Below are 18,972 nucleotides of genomic sequence, written 5' to 3'. Positions count from 1 at the left end.
ATAAAAGAACAAATTAATATTTACTATTAGATTCGCCATGTTTAAGCTGTTTACATTTCAAATACTGAGCGAAGCCGGGTAAAACAACTAGTATTTCATAAACGAGAAGAAACCAACAAAAAGCAACAAGCACACTTCTCTAACTCGATAACGTATTCATATTTTTACAAGGTTCTTATTATTTATGAATTAAGTATTTATCAAGTGTTCTAAAATGTTGTTATTTGTTTAAAGAAAACAATGTGTCATCATACAGACGTACATATGTATGGACATGTGTACATACATACGGATGTATATGTATATTATTGTATATGCGTATGTACATATGTATGCGCATATCTATAGTAATCCGTTATCGATGATTATTACGAGTATTTCACATGCATATCTCGTCCAAAAGAGAACAATTTTATCTCTTCTATTATATATATTTTTTTCATATCTTTGCGATACACAGTCATCGATCGCATTCGTCCAGCGTAGCATTGTAAAACGATCCAGCTAAACTAAAAGTGTGTATGGTTTGAATCAAAATAAAATGACAATCGGTCCATATACAAAATGAACAGCGTTGTGACCTTTTATTGGACAGCTATAGTTTTAGGACTTGCGATATGCGTTACTGGTGAGTACTCTATAAGAAATAATAATAAATTTAATCATTCATCGTATATTCGTGGTCGTGTAAAAAAAATGTATTGTGTATTATTACATACATTATGTATCTATAAATGTACATACATACATATGTATATATTCGAACAAAAAACATCAGACAAGTTTGAAATTGCATGTTTTTTATCTTCAATTCAAATTCAACAATTCATTAAAATTCAAAATGAACATTTTTTTTATGAAATGAGTCATTTATGGTTTCAAAAATTTACTTTCATAATCTAAAAAAAAAATCAAAGATGTACATACATATGTATGTCTCAAAACAATGAGAGCCATTTATCGCTAAATATTGTTATCGCGTAATTTATATGAATGTTTCGATCTTTTATCAAAAATGTTTGTAATAATTTATTTGAGGCTAAAATGGGAGAACAATGTAATGAACAATTTTGATACATATATTGCAACTAAATTTTTATGTGTTCTATAAATATATTTGTAAATCGTGATTGATAAAAATAATTTAAATCAATTTTGGGCATGACGGTATAGCGATAGTGAACCCGTTTGAACTTATGTGCCTAAAATTTCTAGATCAAATGAAAAAAAGTTCCGTATTTCAACAGTGATAAAACTTTTTTTGCTAAAAATAAAACATGCAAAAGTGAGATTTTTGCAAAAGAAAAATGTACTTTTAGCAACTAACTATAATTTTATTAAAAAAAAAACAATGAATATATACTGTCAGTTATCTTTCATATCATATCTTTCAAATCCTCCCAACCACAGATTGTCCTTCATTTATGTATCTGGAAAAGTACATAATTTTCTTAAAAACTGTCAAAATTGTGCAAAGGCATTTGAATGCTACGCTGAAACTCTATCACGCTCAAATCAATATACATACATATTTATATTATTAACTATAATAACATTATATAAAATTCATTATATAAAGTCATTATATAAAAGTTTTACATACTATTTTACATTTTTTCTTTTTGATTATATATGTAGATATATTTTCTTATACATATGTATATGTATATATATTATATCTTTTTGATTATGTACTTATATATTTTCACTTAAAAATCCTTTTGCGTCGCAAAAGTGGTCACACGTGTCATAGATTCAACATTGTTTATCTAGTAAATATAATAAAAGTAAATAAAAGTTGTTTCTGTGTATAGATGAAAAATCTATCAGAACTATTAGAAAAATATCTAAATGTTGGCCGTTATTTTTTAAAATAATTGAATTAAAAATTTAGATTTCACCTGGACATAAAGAATGCATGGATCGAAAAATAATAAGCATTTAGCATTAAATAAATATAATACATGTGTTTTACATACATATGTATGTAGAATAACATAAAATATAATTATCGGTCAGTTTGACATCCCGACACGGGCCCCCTCGAAAAATCCGGACCTTGGAACTTTACCCTGGCTCCCCCCTCCCCCCCTCTCGTCAACCATGTTTATAGGATTGCGATTTACATACATATGTAAATCGCAAAGTGTCTCCAATGTCAGTAGGATCGATGTTTACCTTTGCCTCTACTACGCAATACCAACATTCTAATTTATTTATCAACACACTATAGGACAATCAACTCAATGTACAATTGATGGCGTAGGAGATAGTCAATGGAACTCTATATTAAACATTCAAATTAATGATACTCACAAAGGAACGACTTTTACAGGAGCAACTAGTAATACAAACTGTAAGTTGAATATTATGTAATCTTTGAACATCACGATTTCACAACACATCTGCATATACATTGTACATATGTTTTTGAAGAAATGCATATGTTACACCGAATCCATGAAATTGTCTATTACAAGCATTCGGCAAGAGAATTGCCGAATGCGTGAAAAATGCAAGCACGTTGCCCAGTTCACGGATTCCGTAAATTCTTTGCCGAATGCGTGAACTGGACAGCGTGTTATATTATAACCAAGTGTCAAAGTGACAGCTGAATAAGGATGTTTAATTTATTTTAATTTACATATTATTATGTATAATATTACTACATACATACGTTTCACTGTTAAAATATTGATCAAAATGTATAAAAATGGCATGGAGATGATCGAAACATATGTATGTAGTCATATTATACATAATAATATGTAAATTAAACTAAATTAAACATCCTCATTCGGCTGTCACTTTGACACTTGTCCACGCTGTCCAGTTCTAAAAAACAGCACCGGAGCGCTGCTGTCTATTTGCCGACTCCATGCTTTGAGCAGACAAATTCTTGCCGAATACACGCATTCGCCAAAAAATTTGCCAAATCCGTGAACTGGGCAACATGCTTGCATTTTTCACGCATTCGGCAATTCTCTTGCCGAATGCGTGTAATAGACAATTTCACGGATTCGGTGTAACACATACATAAATGTAAGATTCAATTTGAGAAGTGACACGTAGGTCTGAAAGGGTAGCCAATGAGTCAATTAGCATTCACACGACACGAAACGTTGCATGAAACTGTGAAAGTGTCCCATCCCCCCTTCTCCCCTCCCCATCCGTCTATCCTAAATTTTGCATAAGGATACTTTTTACTTTTGCAGTATGTAATGTAGGTATATGTAAAACGCTCGATTTTTTTTTTTAATAATAGATTCACTTTTGCACACCTTGCACAGTAAAGACAGAATACACTACATACTACATATCTATTGGCAAACAATAAACAATAATTGGGTGGTACTGAGGACCTGCAAAGACAATATTCAGAATGAAAGAATTTAGTTATCGATGAAACGAAAATGAACGCAAAGACAAAAATACACACATTTTCTAAAAATTATCAAAAACAAAATCAAAACTTAATTATCGATGCATATCAGTCAAAATCTCATGGTTGAAATTTTACACGAAATACTTATCCTTTATCAAACAGTTCATATGCATACAAAATATACAGCAATAAAATATCTAAGCTTTACTTTATTGTAATAATTACATAGATGATAATAAAAACATACATGTGTGTATGTACATTGTATGTAGTACATTTAAAATCAATTTTATTTTATACCTTTCAGCATTAATTTCTGTCGACGATTTATCAAATATGAAATATCCATATGTCAAGGTTGAGTTAATAGATAAAGAATTAATTATTACACTCGAAGAGATGTTTAACGAATTCGAAGAATATGAAACAGTACCACAAATAAATATAAGGTTAACCTTCTCCTGTACTGGAAGCAGCAGAACACTGGTATTAATATTCAAAAATATACTACGCAAATTTATTAATTTTAATACAATTCAAATATATGTAATATCTTCTTTGCATTTATTATTTAATGAATTTATCACTATAAAGTGAAAAAAGAACTCTCTAACTTCGCATGCATCTTGAAATATCAATTTATTATTCATTTTCCCGCAAAATTTATAAAATAATTTTACATGATCTAAATGACAACGCATACAAAAAACGATCAGAAGACTATAGGAATAGATTCTGAATCGTTAAGGAAGTGAAACATACAAAATAACAGAATATGTTTGTAAAAATGACTATTTTCAGATTGTGCGTCACACCATAACTGATACCAACAACCATGAACCTGTATTCTTACCGAATAACAATTTCAACATTCCTATATTCACCCCACTGGCAGTTGGTTTTCCCATTGTGCCTATATTCGAAACAATTTATGTCAAAGATGTGGATTTAACAAACACTGCAATAATTCCTTCCATAGAACCAAATGAATATTTTGATTTCACTTATGATGGTACCAATGGCACTGTGAAAATACACAAGTTTAAATTGGTGGTTAAAAAAGTATTGTACGGTCTTGAGGAACCGGCGATACTTCAAATAACAGCAACGGTATTATATTATTTTACTTCGTTAAATAATAAAATTTCTCACAAATTTATTCAAATATGATGCGTTTTATTACACGTTTTAGTGACGTCAGTGCTTATGTAATTTAAGAGATTTTTTTTAGGATAAAGATAATACTGGTGATCCACCACATACTACCAATGGTATTGTAAAAATCGATTCTGATCCTACAGTAAAAATTCCTGTTACCCCATCTTTTTCGATGCCTTTCTACAGATCAACTTTCATTGATGGAGAATTGATATTTGATGAAAAAATAGTTATCGATCAAGGATATGATGAGTTAGACGGCTTAAAACTTGATGGGGGTGATTATATATGTATTATCTACATTAGTAATAATACGGAAAAAGTATTCAAATATATAATTTCACTATAATTTTCAGAACATTCCGAATACTTCGATTGCAATCAAAATGGAAAAGAAGTTGAAATTGTAATTCTAAATCCACTTCCAGAAGATGTTATAAAACAAAATTTTTTCCTTCTATTTTCATTGGAGGCTACAAAACTTGATACTCCAGGTGGAAAAACGGCAATCAACGTTAAGTTGCCACGAGGTATTATTACAGAAAAAAATTCAATAATTTTATCTATTTTCCTGTGGAATCCAAATATTAAACACTATTTAAATATCAAAAATAACATAGTAATAAAATATTATCAATATCATAATCTAGTACATTTAATACATCTGAATGTACATAAAATTCAATAAATTTAAAAGTATTCAAATATTTGGATTTAAAGCCCAAGAATAAAAATCACCATATGCATAAAGACCAGTTTAATAAAGAAATTCCATTTTCATATACATGTATGTGTTTTAATTTTTTTATTTTATTCAATAAAAAAGATAAACAAGAAAATTTCAGATGATGCTACTTTGGAGATACTACGATTTAATGAACTTTTTTACAACTATACATATGAAGAAGAAAAACTTTCTGGACCTGGCATCATTTTGATTGAGGGTTACGATAATAACATCACAATTGCATTAGATGGCGGTAAATATTGGAAAAAATATACTTTCACAGTAAAAAATACTACATCATGAATTTAAAATTGTATTGTTTTTTAGATCATCATAAATATTTTGAAATAAAAGTTAATTCTGAGACAATAAATATTGAGCTAAAAACCGAAATTCTATTACCACCTGAAATAATAGATGACAATAATTTCATAGTATTATACATCAAAGCTGAAAATTCCAGACAAGTTTCTACAAAATCCGTTGTCACAGTCAATTTTCCAAAATCAGGTAGCATATCTTTTTTTAACTATTTAAATTCATTTTGGGTATTTAAATGAGTAAAAATCAAATTTAAAACATATATCTAAGTATGTACTTGGGTATTATTTGTGCTGGAACATACAAATAATACATACAAATAAGTTTATGTATATACAATTCAAATATAATCCATATTTTATCTTTTTAAATGGTTTTAGATATTTCACAAATGACAATCATCAAATTCCAAAAAGCATTTTATAACTATAATTACACAGAAGACGGAATATTAGATGGCCCAAACGTAATCGTGTCTGAAGGATATTCCAGCACTATTGATTTTGATATAAAAGGCGGTGAGCATTCAAATCGCCGAATGACATTGAATCGATTAATAATAGTTTTATAATATATAATAATAACAGTTATACTATAACTCCAAACTATGTGAAATTATTATAAAACAATTTTTATCTATTTCAGAATTAAGTTCACATTTCACTCCAATACATTTAGATGGAAAAGTTCAGTTTCAAGTAATAGATCCATTATCAGATGACTTCTTAAAAGAAAATCAACATATACTTTTGGTCTTGGACGCCAAAGACACGATTTCAATCCCTGCTAACACAACAATAATTATTACATTGCCCCCAAGAGGTTATTTTCATTGTCAACATTTTTAATTTACTTTATCACAATTGCAGAAAATACTTGTCATTATGTATTTAAATTTTTATCATTTGTGTTATAAAATTAAATCAGTCTTTTCTGAAAAATATCACTTATCATAATGACCAGACTTATTGAACAAATCTTTTGATCATATACATACTACATATTTACATAGGTATATCCATATTGTCGTTCGTTTTTAAGATCATATTATTCAATAATAAAAATATGAATAAGAATATTTCAGGGGATGTTACTTTGGAGATACAACAATTTGACAATTAATTATTAATTTAATAATACACCTTAATATTCTGTTTAAATGCATATTTCAGAAGACAATCCAGAAAAAATTTTGAAATTTAGAGATCCATTTTATGACTACACATACTTGGCCAATGATACGCTTATAGGTCCAGAAATTGTATTGTTAGATGACCACAACATCGATATACAATATAGTCTCATTGGAGGTTGGTAAATAATTATGTTTTTAAGGCAATCAAAGGTTCATTAAAAAACCAAAATTATTTAATACTTACAGATAATCGAGAGTATTTCAAAATCACACCGAAAGAAAATAATATAGTAATTTTAGAACTCGACGGGGTATTATCCCACGAAATATTGAATGGAAATATCTTTTTGATTTTAATTTTGGAAGCAAAAGGAGACAATATGATGCCGGGTTCTACTATTCTTACAATTGAACTTCCCAAAAAAGGTTTATGTCATACTGTTATATAGTACCTACATATAACTACAAAATAAACTCCAGAAATTCAATATTATCAATGGGGAAAATTTTACCTGTGTATCTTATTAATAAATTTGTTTATTGATTTTTCAGAAACTATCCTTGAAAATGTATTAGAATTTGAAAAACCTTTTTACAATTTTACATACACAATTGATAACGAGATAACTGGATCAGAAATTGAATTATCTGTAGAATATGATATTGAATTAGATTTTGAACTAATTGGAGGTATGTTAAGTCCAAAGCCTGTTTTTCAGTATTCCTATTTGAAAATAATATTTGCTGACACGAAAATTCATAAATATTTTTTTAGATACACAAAATTTCTTTTCAATCGAGCATTCCGAAATGAAATTAACTTTGGGTGTGAAAGAAAACTTACCAGAGAGCGTAATCATGAACAACCAATATGTAACCTTAATATTAGAAGCAAGAGGAGATAATTATAAAACTGGAATAACAGTATTGACGATTGAACTTCCCAAAAAAGGTTTATGACATACTGTTGTATACTTATAAATACAAAATAAACTCCCGATATTCAATATTAATAATGGGGAAAATTTTAGTTCTGTGAGTTATTAATAAATTTGTTTATTGATTTTTCAGAAATTATCCTTGAATTGGAATTTAAAAGACCTTTTTACAATTTTACATACACAATTGATAACAAGATAACGGGATCAGAAATTGAATTATCTGAAAAATATGATATAGATTTAAATTTTGAACTAATTGGAGGTATGTTAAATCCAAAGCCTGTTTTTCAGTATTCCTATTTGAAAATAATACTTGCTGACACGAAAATTCATAAATATTTTTTTAGATACACAAAATTTCTTTTCAATCGAGCATTCCGAAATGAAATTAACTTTGGGTGTGAAAGAAAACTTACCAGAGAGCGTAATCATGAACAACCAATATGTAACCTTAATATTAGAAGCAAGAGGAGATAATTATAAAACTGGAATAACAGTATTGACGATTGAACTTCCCAAAAAAGGTTTATGTCATACTGTTGTATACTTATAAATACAAAATAAACTCCCGATATTCAATATTAATAATGGGGAAAATTTTAGTTCTGTGAGTTATTAATAAATTTGTTTATTGATTTTTCAGAAATTATCCTTGAATTGGAATTTAAAAGACCTTTTTACAATTTTACATACACAATTGATAACAAGATAACGGGATCAGAAATTGAATTATCTGAAAAATATGATATAGATTTAAATTTTGAACTAATTGGAGGTATGTTAAATCCAAAGCCTGTTTTTCAGTATTCCTATTTGAAAATAATACTTGCTGACACGAAAATTCATAAATATTTTTTTAGATACACAAAATTTCTTTTCAATCGAGCATTCCGAAATGAAATTAACTTTGGGTGTGAAAGAAAACTTACCAGAGAGCGTAATCATGAACAACCAATATGTAACCTTAATATTAGAAGCAAGAGGAGATAATTATAAAACTGGAATAACAGTATTGACGATTGAACTTCCCAAAAAAGGTTTATGTCATACTGTTGTATACTTATAAATACAAAATAAACTCCCGATATTCAATATTAATAATGGGGAAAATTTTAGTTCTGTGAGTTATTAATAAATTTGTTTATTGATTTTTCAGAAATTATCCTTGAATTGCAATTTAAAAGACCTTTTTACAATTTTACATACACAATTGATAACAAGATAACGGGATCAGAAGTTGAATTATCTGAAAAATATGATATAGATTTAAATTTTGAACTAATTGGAGGTATGTTAAATCCAAAGCCTGTTTTTCAGTATTCCTATTTGAAAATAATATTTGCTGACACGAAAATTCATAAATATTTTTTTAGATACACAAAATTTCTTTTCAATCGAGCATTCCGAAATGAAATTAACTTTGGGTGTGAAAGAAAATTTACCAGAGAGCATAATCATGAACAACCAATATTTAACCTTAATATTAGAAGCAAGAGGCGATAATTATAAAACTGGAGTAACGGTATTGACGATTGAACTTCCAAATCCAGGTTCCATTTGCTATCCCATATTTAATAGTATTTATTTTATATAAAAACAAATATAATTCTCATATGAATCATTTTTATCAATTCAAATTCTAGCTGTTCAAAATATCTTGAAATTCGAGGTTCCATTCTACAATTTATCTTATACTGAAGATAATGAGCTTCTCGAACATGATATAATCTTGCAAGATTGTGCTGAAGGAACCAAATTTATTTTGGAAGGCTGTAAGTCACGCGACTTATTAATTTTATAGCATACTAGTTGTTTTACCCGGCTTCACTCAGTATTTTTAATATAAACAGCTTAAACATGGCGAATCTAATAGTAAATATTCTTTTTTTTTTATTTAATTCATTTGAATAAAAAAAAATAATTCCAATTCAACCACATCGAATCGTCGTCATAGAAACTTTATTATGTTTTTCGATTACAAACAAACCTTACATACGTACAAAGTTTCTTTCTAAATTATATATTAGATATGTATGTACATTCATACATATGTATACGATTTTACCTACTTATGTATATTATATACATACATATGTATGTACATAAGTTCGTATTAATTTTCATATTATGCGTTCTTTTTTTATTACATAAAAACAAACTTACATTTTTTTGTATCACTTTGTTTTTGAACATCTTTTGTGATTATATTTTAGATGCCAAAGAGTACTTCGTAGCTGAAAGTAGCAATAGTAAAAATGTTAAAATAAAAGTCAAGGAAGAACTTCCCCCTCATATTCTAGAAGAAAATTGTTATTTAATATTGGTACTTCAGGCAACAGCCGATAATATTGAATCGGGAATTACCATTGTTAACATTAACTTACCAAGAAAGGGTAAAAATTCAAACGAAATGCTGTTTTATTCACATCAATAATTTTAAACCAAATCATAATACCATAAGCATTTAATCACTCACGTTCAACTAATCTGGTCTTTATGATTTATTTGAGTTTTTGTTACCAAATTAAAATATTGCTTTTAAGACACCACAATTTTCCTTCCACACTAGATTATGTATTTCATAATTATAACATAATTTTTTTATAATATATTTTTCAGAAGACAATCCAGAAAACTTTTTGAAATTTAGAGATCCATTTTATGACTACACATACTTGGCCAATGATACGCTTATAGGTCCAGAAATTGTATTGTTAGATGACCACAACATCGATATACAATATAGTCTCATTGGAGGTTGGTAAATAATTATGTTTTTAAGGCAATCAAAGGTTCAATAAAAAACCAAAATTATTTAATACTTACAGATAATCGAGAGTATTTCAAAATCACACCGAAAGAAAATAATATAGTAATTTTAGAACTCGACAAGGTATTATCCCACGAAATATTGAATGGAAATATCTTTTTGATTTTAATTTTGGAAGCAAAAGGAGACAATATGATGCCGGGTTCTACTATTCTTACAATTGAACTTCCCAAAAAAGGTTTATGTCATACTGTTATATAGTACCTACATATAACTACAAAATAAACTCCAGAAATTCAATATTATCAATGGGGAAAATTTTACCTGTGTATCTTATTAATAAATTTGTTAATTGATTTTTCAGAAATTATCCTTGAAAATTTATTGGAATTTAAAAGACCTTTTTACAATTTTACATACACGATTGATAACGAGATAACTGGATCAGAAATTGAATTATCTGAAGAATATGATATTGAATTAGATTTTGAACTAATTGGAGGTATGTTAAGTCCAAAGCCTGTTTTTCAGTATTCGTATTTGAAAATAATATTTGCTAAGACGGAAATTCATAAATATTTTTTTAGATACACGAAATTTCTTTTCAATCGACCATTCCGAAATGAAATTAACTTTGGGTGTGAGAGAAAATTTACCGGAGAGTATAACTATGAACAACCAATATTTAACCTTAATATTAGAAGCAAGAGGCGATAATTATAAAACTGGAGTAACAGTATTGACGATTGAACTTCCAAATCCAGGTTCCATTTGCTATCCCATATTTAATAGTATTTATTTTATATAAAAAGAAATATAATTCTCATATGAATCATTTTTATCAATTCAAATTCTAGCTGTTCAAAATATCTTGAAATTCGAGGTTCCATTCTACAATTTATCTTATACTGAAGATAATGAGCTTCTCGAACATGATATAATCTTGCAAGATTGTGCTGAAGGAACCAAATTTATTTTGGAAGGCTGTAAGTCACGCGACTTATTAATTTTATAGCATACTAGTTGTTTTACCCGGCTTCACTCAGTATTTTTAATATAAACAGCTTAAACATGGCGAATCTAATAGTAAATATTCTTTTTTTTTTATTTAATTCATTTGATTAAAAAAAAATAACTCCAATTCAACCACATCGAATCGTCGTCATAGAAACTTTATTATGTTTTTCGATTACAAACAAACCTTACATACGTACAAAGTTTCTTTCTAAATTATATATTAGATATGTATGTACATTCATACATATGTATACGATTTTACCTACTTATGTATATTATATACATACATATGTATGTACATAAGTTCGTATTAATTTTCATATTATGCGTTCTTTTTTTATTACATAAAAACAAACTTACATTTTTTTGTATCACTTTGTATTTGAACATCTTTTGTGATTATTTTTTAGATGCCAAAGAGTACTTCGTAGCTGAAAGTAGCAATAGTAAAAATGTTAAAATAAAAGTCAAGGAAGAACTTCCCCCTCATATTCTAGAAGAAAATTGTTATTTAATATTGGTACTTCAGGCAACAGCCGATAATATTGAATCGGGAATTACCATTGTTAACATTAACTTACCAAGAAAGGGTAAAAATTCAAATGAAATGCTGTTTTATTCACATCAATAATTTTAAACCAAATCATAATACCATAAGCATTTAATCACTCACGTTCAACTAATCTGGTCTTTATGATTTATTTGAGTTTTTGTTACCAAATTTAAATATTGATCATCAAATCATTTCATATTTTCCCCTTCATTTACCTGGTCTTTATGCTTAATCTGATTTTTTTACTGGATTACAAATTGTTTAAGAAATTATAATTATGCCTTGCGCCTGTGACTGACTACAATTTAATCTTATTACAGACGCTATTACAACTGCTTTATTTAATAAACCATATTATGAAGGTACATACAGCGATGGCAACTTGGATATGGCAGATATAAATGTCAATGGATATGAAGATGACATTCAGTTTTTCATCACTGGTGGTAAATATATTAAAATTGTAAAATTGTCAACTGAAGATTTAAATTCCATGAGGCTGCCATGTGTTCTATCCCCCCCCCCCTCAACCCCCCAGGACGAATTTAATTTCATATACATACATACGTTTAAATTTTTCACATTTATGTAGTGTTGGGATTGAACGAAAGGCTGATGTATGGGCTATGGCTGAGAAAGGATATGTTACGACCGATTGTAGAGGGGGGATGGAAAAGTGGCAGAGGGCGCGAAAGGACCGCTATTTTACAGTTAGTAGAAGTTAACCTTCCACTGGGGGCGGTTGGTCGTTAAACCACCGCGTGGTGTCGTTTTAATAAACAACATGACTGAAAACGCACGTGTTTGATCTTCAATTCCACCGCCACATCCCGTCGTGGTCCTGAATAGCGTCATCTATTCAGGAATTCCACCCACAATTGGGGGCTCGTCCGGGATTTGCGCGGCAGTTTGAAGACCACGTGCTACAATGTATCGGAGGAGGTTTGGTCGTGGGACGTCGAGAGGGGCGCGGGAGAGGGCGACCGAAGAGCCAGTCGCCAGCCGAGTCAGGCTGACTTTCCAAGACGTGGAGGGCGTCGTCCCCAGTTTCACCGGAAATGACGACCGTCCGGTAGAAAAGTGGGTGGCGCAGTTCGAAGAAGTCGCACACTCGGCAGGCTGGGGCAGCATGGAGAAGCTGCTGTTTGGGAAACGCCTGATCAAGGGGACGGCCGAGAGGTTCCTGCACACACTAGAGGGCGTCAATTCGTGGGAGAAACTCAAAAGCGCATTACTGGAGGAGTTCGCTCGGATGGTGAGTGGGGCGTCAGTCCATAGGAGGCTGTCCAAGTCGCAGAAAACGTCAGAGGAATCGGTCAACGAGTACTTTTACCGGATGCGGGGGATGGCGAGCGTGGGTTCGATCGAGGATCGCGACCTCATGGAATACGTCATCGACGGGATCCCTGGCAGGTCTTCTATGAAGGGGATGCTGCATGGTGCCCGCAATTTGAAGGAGTTCAGGGACAAGTTGAGCGCCTTCGAAGGGCTGGTGGAAAAGGTAAAGGCAGAAGAAGCAGCCGCAACCGTAGCCACGGCCAAAGCAGTGCCCGCACCCTCAACTGGAGGCGGCTGGAGACCCAAGGCGAGGACGCCGGCACTGATCGACACAGGCAGTGAAGACAACCTCGCCGGCGAGAACTTCGTACATCGATGCGGCATCATCACTAGTGAAAGTGTTCCTGTGGTAAGAGACCAATGTAACAGCTCCGGTGCCATTCGTAGAAAAGCTGCGGAAGGAGTAAGGAGGGCTGATTCGGACTTGAAGGATGGAGAGCAAGAAAAAATCAAAGTGGAACGCGATAAAACGTCAAAACCACGAGTTCCGATCGAGGTTAAGTTGGAACAGAGTCTGCGGAGGGAAAAAGAAGAACGGGCTTCACAAGAGATGTCTGCTCGTGCAGAACCCAACGATTCCTGTTCAAGCGAGGCTGATGGAACATCAAACATGTCACATGGTCAGATGGTGAGGACTCCCTTAGAGCCTCCAGCGTCGCCGTCTCGAGCTCATTTGGACTATTCTTCAGTGCGACCGAACACAGAAAATCGATCATCAACCACAGATTCAGTTAGGATGAAGAATGATGAAAGTAAGCATCGCAAACCATGTGGAATAGACGTTTCCAATAATGAAGAGGACGGTGTAGACATGAGTGATCGAAGTGAGGACACGGGTAATGGAGGCCTGGACATGGGTGATGGAAGTATGGACGGTGATGGTTTGCATATTGGAAGGCTTTGGGACAACGGAGACATGGCGTTTTCAAATAAAGATGAACCGCCCGATGGTCAATTCAGTAAAGGGTCTCATGGTCATTCGAAGAATCCTAAAGATGAAGATGAAGAAAATGGGAAATATAAAGAAAAATATATGGATAAATCACCAGAAGAAATAAGAGACCCAGCCAAAATTTCAACACCAAAGGACAATGTATTCACTTTCAAGCTTGGTCGTAGTCAGATTGATGTTACTATAATGGAAAAGAAAATAAGACCATGGATTAAGAAAGGAGTTTTTGGATATATCGGTGAACCAGGAACGATATTGGTCAACTTCATATGTGGCAAGATACCATATGGAAAGCCGTGGGGCGACGGGAGGTCCATCGCGGACAACATCATCGGACAGCCGCGTGGAATCGCGACTGGCATCGGATAGTGTTTAGGTTGTGCCGATTGAAGTGAAGTGTGTGTCAGTGAATTAGAGAATAAGTGGAGTACCCGGAGGGGTTTTAGTTAAGCCTTACATGATATTTGATTATTGTTTTATTTTGTTAGTAGTTAAGATTTGAAATATTGTTAATGTTTTATTGATTATTCTAGTGTTTTCATGTTTTGGCGAGTGTTTGGTATGTTGAATAATGTTTTAATTTGGTCACATGCCTAGAAGAATATGAGATAATTGTATTGAAATGTAATTCTAGTGGTGTTTTAAAATGTGATTTGTTTCCGATGTAAAGGTGTTAATTTTAATGCTATGTATTTCCTGTAATGATTTTAAAATGTGATTTGTTTCCGATGTGAAGGTGTTGATTTTAATGCTATGTATTTTTTGTAATGATTTTAAATTGCAATTGTGATGATTTATGTGTAACTTTAATTGTGATGATCTGTGTGTAACTTTTTTGAAGATTGAATTGTATTGAAACGTGAAAAATTGATATGATACTGAAATATGTTTAAGGTTACTGTGGAGTAAGTTTGAGATTATTGTGGAGTATGTTGAAGACTACTGTGAAGTATGTCTGGGATTATTGAGAAGTATGTCTGAAAATTATGTGTAATATGATTGAGGAATGGCCCGGCAGGTGAGAGAAACCTGAGGGCAGGTTTGTGGTCAGGAAAGGCCGAGTTGTAGTGTTGGGATTGAACGAAAGGCTGATGTATGGGCTATGGCTGAGAAAGGGTATGTTACGACCGATTGTAGAGGGGGGATGGAAAAGTGGCAGAGGGCGCGAAAGGACCGCTATTTTACAGTTAGTAGAAGTTAACCTTCCACTGGGGGCGGTTGGTCGTTAAACCACCGCGTGGTGTCGTTTTAATAAACAACATGACTGAAAACGCACGTGTTTGATCTTCAATTCCACCGCCACATCCCGTCGTGGTCCTGAATAGCGTCATCTATTCAGGAATTCCACCCACATTTATATACATTATTTACATAAATATGTTTTATTTATTTCTATTTTAATTTTACATTTTAATTGCACGATTGTTTTTATGTATTACGAACCTTCCAGATAGATAGACAAAGCATAATGCAAGATGAAATTGATCGTTCTTGTTATTAAATATGCAAAAAATAACCTCTTACAATTTATGAACTAATGCTTTAGCAAGATCTTCTTTATGTATATTTTTTTAAATTTGAATGCCCCTCCCCAACATCCTCCCTTGGCCATTTTCTAGATACGCTAGTGATTCCATATAAATAGACATATATTATATGAAATGATTTTAATTTTAGAGAATAGTGAATATTTCACCCCAAAATATGAAAACGAAAAAATAATTATCGAAAGCGATGGGCTTCCAGAATTGATCGCCAATACAGATGGAATTATAGTTCTTACTTTAGATGGGCGAAAATCATTTGATAAAATTGCGTGGGCCACTTTAATCATTACCGTTAAAAAAAGTTGGTATTTCATAATACTTTTTCATACCTTATATAAATATCGAATAATAATTGTTACATTTTAATTCAGGAACTGATATAAAACTTGAATTTGATTCCCAATTTTACTATGCAAACATTTCAACATCCACAATGGGAACTATTATTAAGGTTCGTGCTGTAGCTAGTGACAACTCTAAAATTCGTTACGAAAACATTATCACTGATGGTAAGCTTCTTTTATATATAATATAATACTATTATACAATAAAACTGTAAGTTCAACATTATGTAATATAATTAGATAATTAAATGACATAAGTATTTACTATAATAGATTATTTGAGACCACTAATCGAAATCGATGAAGAGTTTGGATCAATATCAGTTCGATCGTTCATCAATGAAGGACATTACAAATTTCAAGTTAAGGCAATGACTGCACAAAATGAAGACTTCGCAATGGTATATACATATTCACTAGTGAAGAACACTTTAACAATTTTAACATTTAAAATATTTTCAATCAATAGGTTGAACTTGGTGTCTTTGAAGACGGAACATTGGAAATTCACTTAAATCCTTTAGTAGTGGTTGACATAACTGAGCACCATCCATCCAGCGATATTGGTGTAAAATTAGATTTAATGACTGGATGTATATACGAAATTGAAGATGCTTGGCCTACAGGTAGAGATTGGTTTATAATCAATCAAAATGATGGATCTATAGCTTGCAAAGATATCGATAGGGAAGACGATAAAATAGCGCATATGCATGTGTCGCAAGTACAATTGAAGCTAAGTTGTAAGAATACTACCCCGGAAAATACTCGAAACGTGTGCTTAAATCCAACGGTTCAAAGTTATGATAAAACCAACGTTACCAGAACTTGGATTTTCACAGAAGACATAATATTATCAAATAATAGATTCATTACTGTAATCGTGAATGATATAAATGATCAAAAGCCTGTGTTCAATGAAGATAGTCCACTCACTGTTGGATACCCTACAGGCCAACTCGCTAGTATACTAAAACCACCATACCTCGTAAAAGTGCATGTAAGTTTGTCTGGACTTTGAATTAATTTTGTAATAAAACCCAGCAAAATATATACTATTTTGTATATTGTATGTACACATTTTATTTATTTTTTTACACACATGTTATTCAATTTCAATCCACTAACTTAAAAAGGTAATTAATAATGTAAATAAATTTTAGGCAACTGACAAAGATATTGGTCTTAATGCTAAAATCAAGTACGTAACAGAGAGTGATTACTTTGCAATACATCCAGAATCAGGTGTAATATATCCGAAAGAAGACTTTTTGAATCAAGATATGAAATTAACAGTTTCAGCATGGGATCAGGATGGTGAAGGAAACAAAACAGATCTATCTATTTCTGTATGAAAAAATATTATAACATTATTATTATTCATTTATTAATTGAAAAATTATTCAATTTCATGTGTATGTTTACGTTTTCAGATCAAAATGATTGATATTGATCATTTAACAGTAATACATATTAAAAAAGCTCTTTCAGAGGATACCAATAATGTGTTGGAAAGTATATCAAACAAAATAAATATCAAGTTGAAATCTTTAATGTCTATTGTATTGCCTCCAAACGAAGATAATACCAGAAAATATAAAAATGTGTGGTCATCCAATAGAGTTATTCGTTCTAAGAGATCTGAAGTAGACTCTGACTCTGTGCTTACAATCTTTGCATATGCATTTGATGAAAATGGAAATTTCATAAGTTCTGATGATTTAACGAGGTATGTTTATATGTATAAAGCATGAATTTAAATTCGATATCGAAATTCGATTAAAAATATGAGTTCTATTTTACAACAGTAAAATTGAAGACGACGCAGAGGGTATGCCATGGTCTATCGACAGTGAGAAATTATCACAGAGCTTCTTATTAAGTGGTGGTATTACATTTACCGACAATGGTGGATTAGTAATTGCAGTATCCATTGTTTCTGCTCTTCTCATTCTTTTAATTATTGCAATAGTTGTTTGGTTTTTAGTAATTCTGTAAGTAAAGAGATACTTGATATTGATAAATTAAAAAATAATAATCATTATTATTTATTTTCAGTAATTAAAAAATAATCATCATTATTTATTTACAGTCCAAGAAATTACCTTCGATTTGAAAACGATAGTAGTAGAGGAAGTGTTAATTCGATGAATTCTGAATATGAAAAAAATAGTGAAATTTCTCCCGATGATATACCAAATATAATTAATAGAGATCCAATGATATCTAGTCTTGAAGGGGGAAACATACCAGAACAAATTACTAAAGACAAGAAACCCAATAGTACTGCAGAGGAAGATAATTATGGTAAAATAGAAATTACTACACCGGACAACTTCAAAAAATCAACTGTAAAGTTTAAGGAGACTGTTCAACAAATTGATATTATTGAATATGAAGAAGATAAATTTTAAAAAATAATTATACTAAATTATATACCTACCTATTAAATATAACATAAAATAAATATAAATTTTGTGATACATTATTTTTTATTACAATACTTGCTGATATGAGTTACTATTTAACAAGTACACTTATTTTATCTAGTGGCACGCCTAGAGGGCCTTTTTCGTCTTAGGAAGATGTTCACATGACATTTTATTTCGATGCACTCTCTCTCGTGTCAGATACACGCGCTCAGCAAGTTAACTAGTCTTAACTTAATTCATCCACTTGGATACCTTTTACATGCAATACCAATGTTTTACGATTCATTTACATATGTATGTAGAGTTCAAGATATAGGGAGGATTGCAGGAGAGAGACATTAAAAGGCGATCT

At 31.2% G+C, this 18,972-nt stretch overlaps 1 protein-coding gene across 1 annotated transcript; it reads left to right on the top strand.

Moving 5' to 3' along the window:
* The first annotated feature begins 374 nt into the window (after positions 1 to 374).
* Positions 375 to 18,670, top strand: LOC143919491 (uncharacterized). Its single transcript, XM_077441852.1, has 37 exons — positions 375 to 628; positions 2,234 to 2,356; positions 3,693 to 3,871; positions 4,187 to 4,495; positions 4,617 to 4,821; positions 4,900 to 5,073; positions 5,389 to 5,523; positions 5,598 to 5,780; positions 5,972 to 6,109; positions 6,237 to 6,413; positions 6,764 to 6,901; positions 6,973 to 7,152; positions 7,279 to 7,416; positions 7,502 to 7,678; positions 7,798 to 7,929; positions 8,015 to 8,191; positions 8,311 to 8,442; positions 8,528 to 8,704; positions 8,824 to 8,955; positions 9,041 to 9,217; positions 9,311 to 9,439; positions 9,881 to 10,060; positions 10,287 to 10,424; positions 10,496 to 10,675; positions 10,802 to 10,939; positions 11,025 to 11,201; positions 11,295 to 11,423; positions 11,865 to 12,044; positions 12,328 to 12,453; positions 15,975 to 16,145; positions 16,216 to 16,353; positions 16,462 to 16,589; positions 16,658 to 17,188; positions 17,352 to 17,537; positions 17,622 to 17,917; positions 17,997 to 18,182; positions 18,281 to 18,670. The coding sequence occupies exons 1-37, from the start codon at positions 565 to 567 to the stop codon at positions 18,600 to 18,602; spliced, it is 6,582 nt and encodes a 2,193-aa protein (XP_077297978.1). The 5' UTR covers positions 375 to 564; the 3' UTR covers positions 18,603 to 18,670.
* Positions 18,671 to 18,972: the final 302 nt, after the last annotated feature.

The sequence above is a fragment of the Arctopsyche grandis genome, chromosome 1, assembly GCF_051622035.1.
Source record: "Arctopsyche grandis isolate Sample6627 chromosome 1, ASM5162203v2, whole genome shotgun sequence".
Lineage (NCBI taxonomy): Eukaryota > Metazoa > Arthropoda > Insecta > Trichoptera > Hydropsychidae > Arctopsyche > Arctopsyche grandis.
This window is presented reverse-complemented; position numbering and strand designations above follow the sequence as displayed.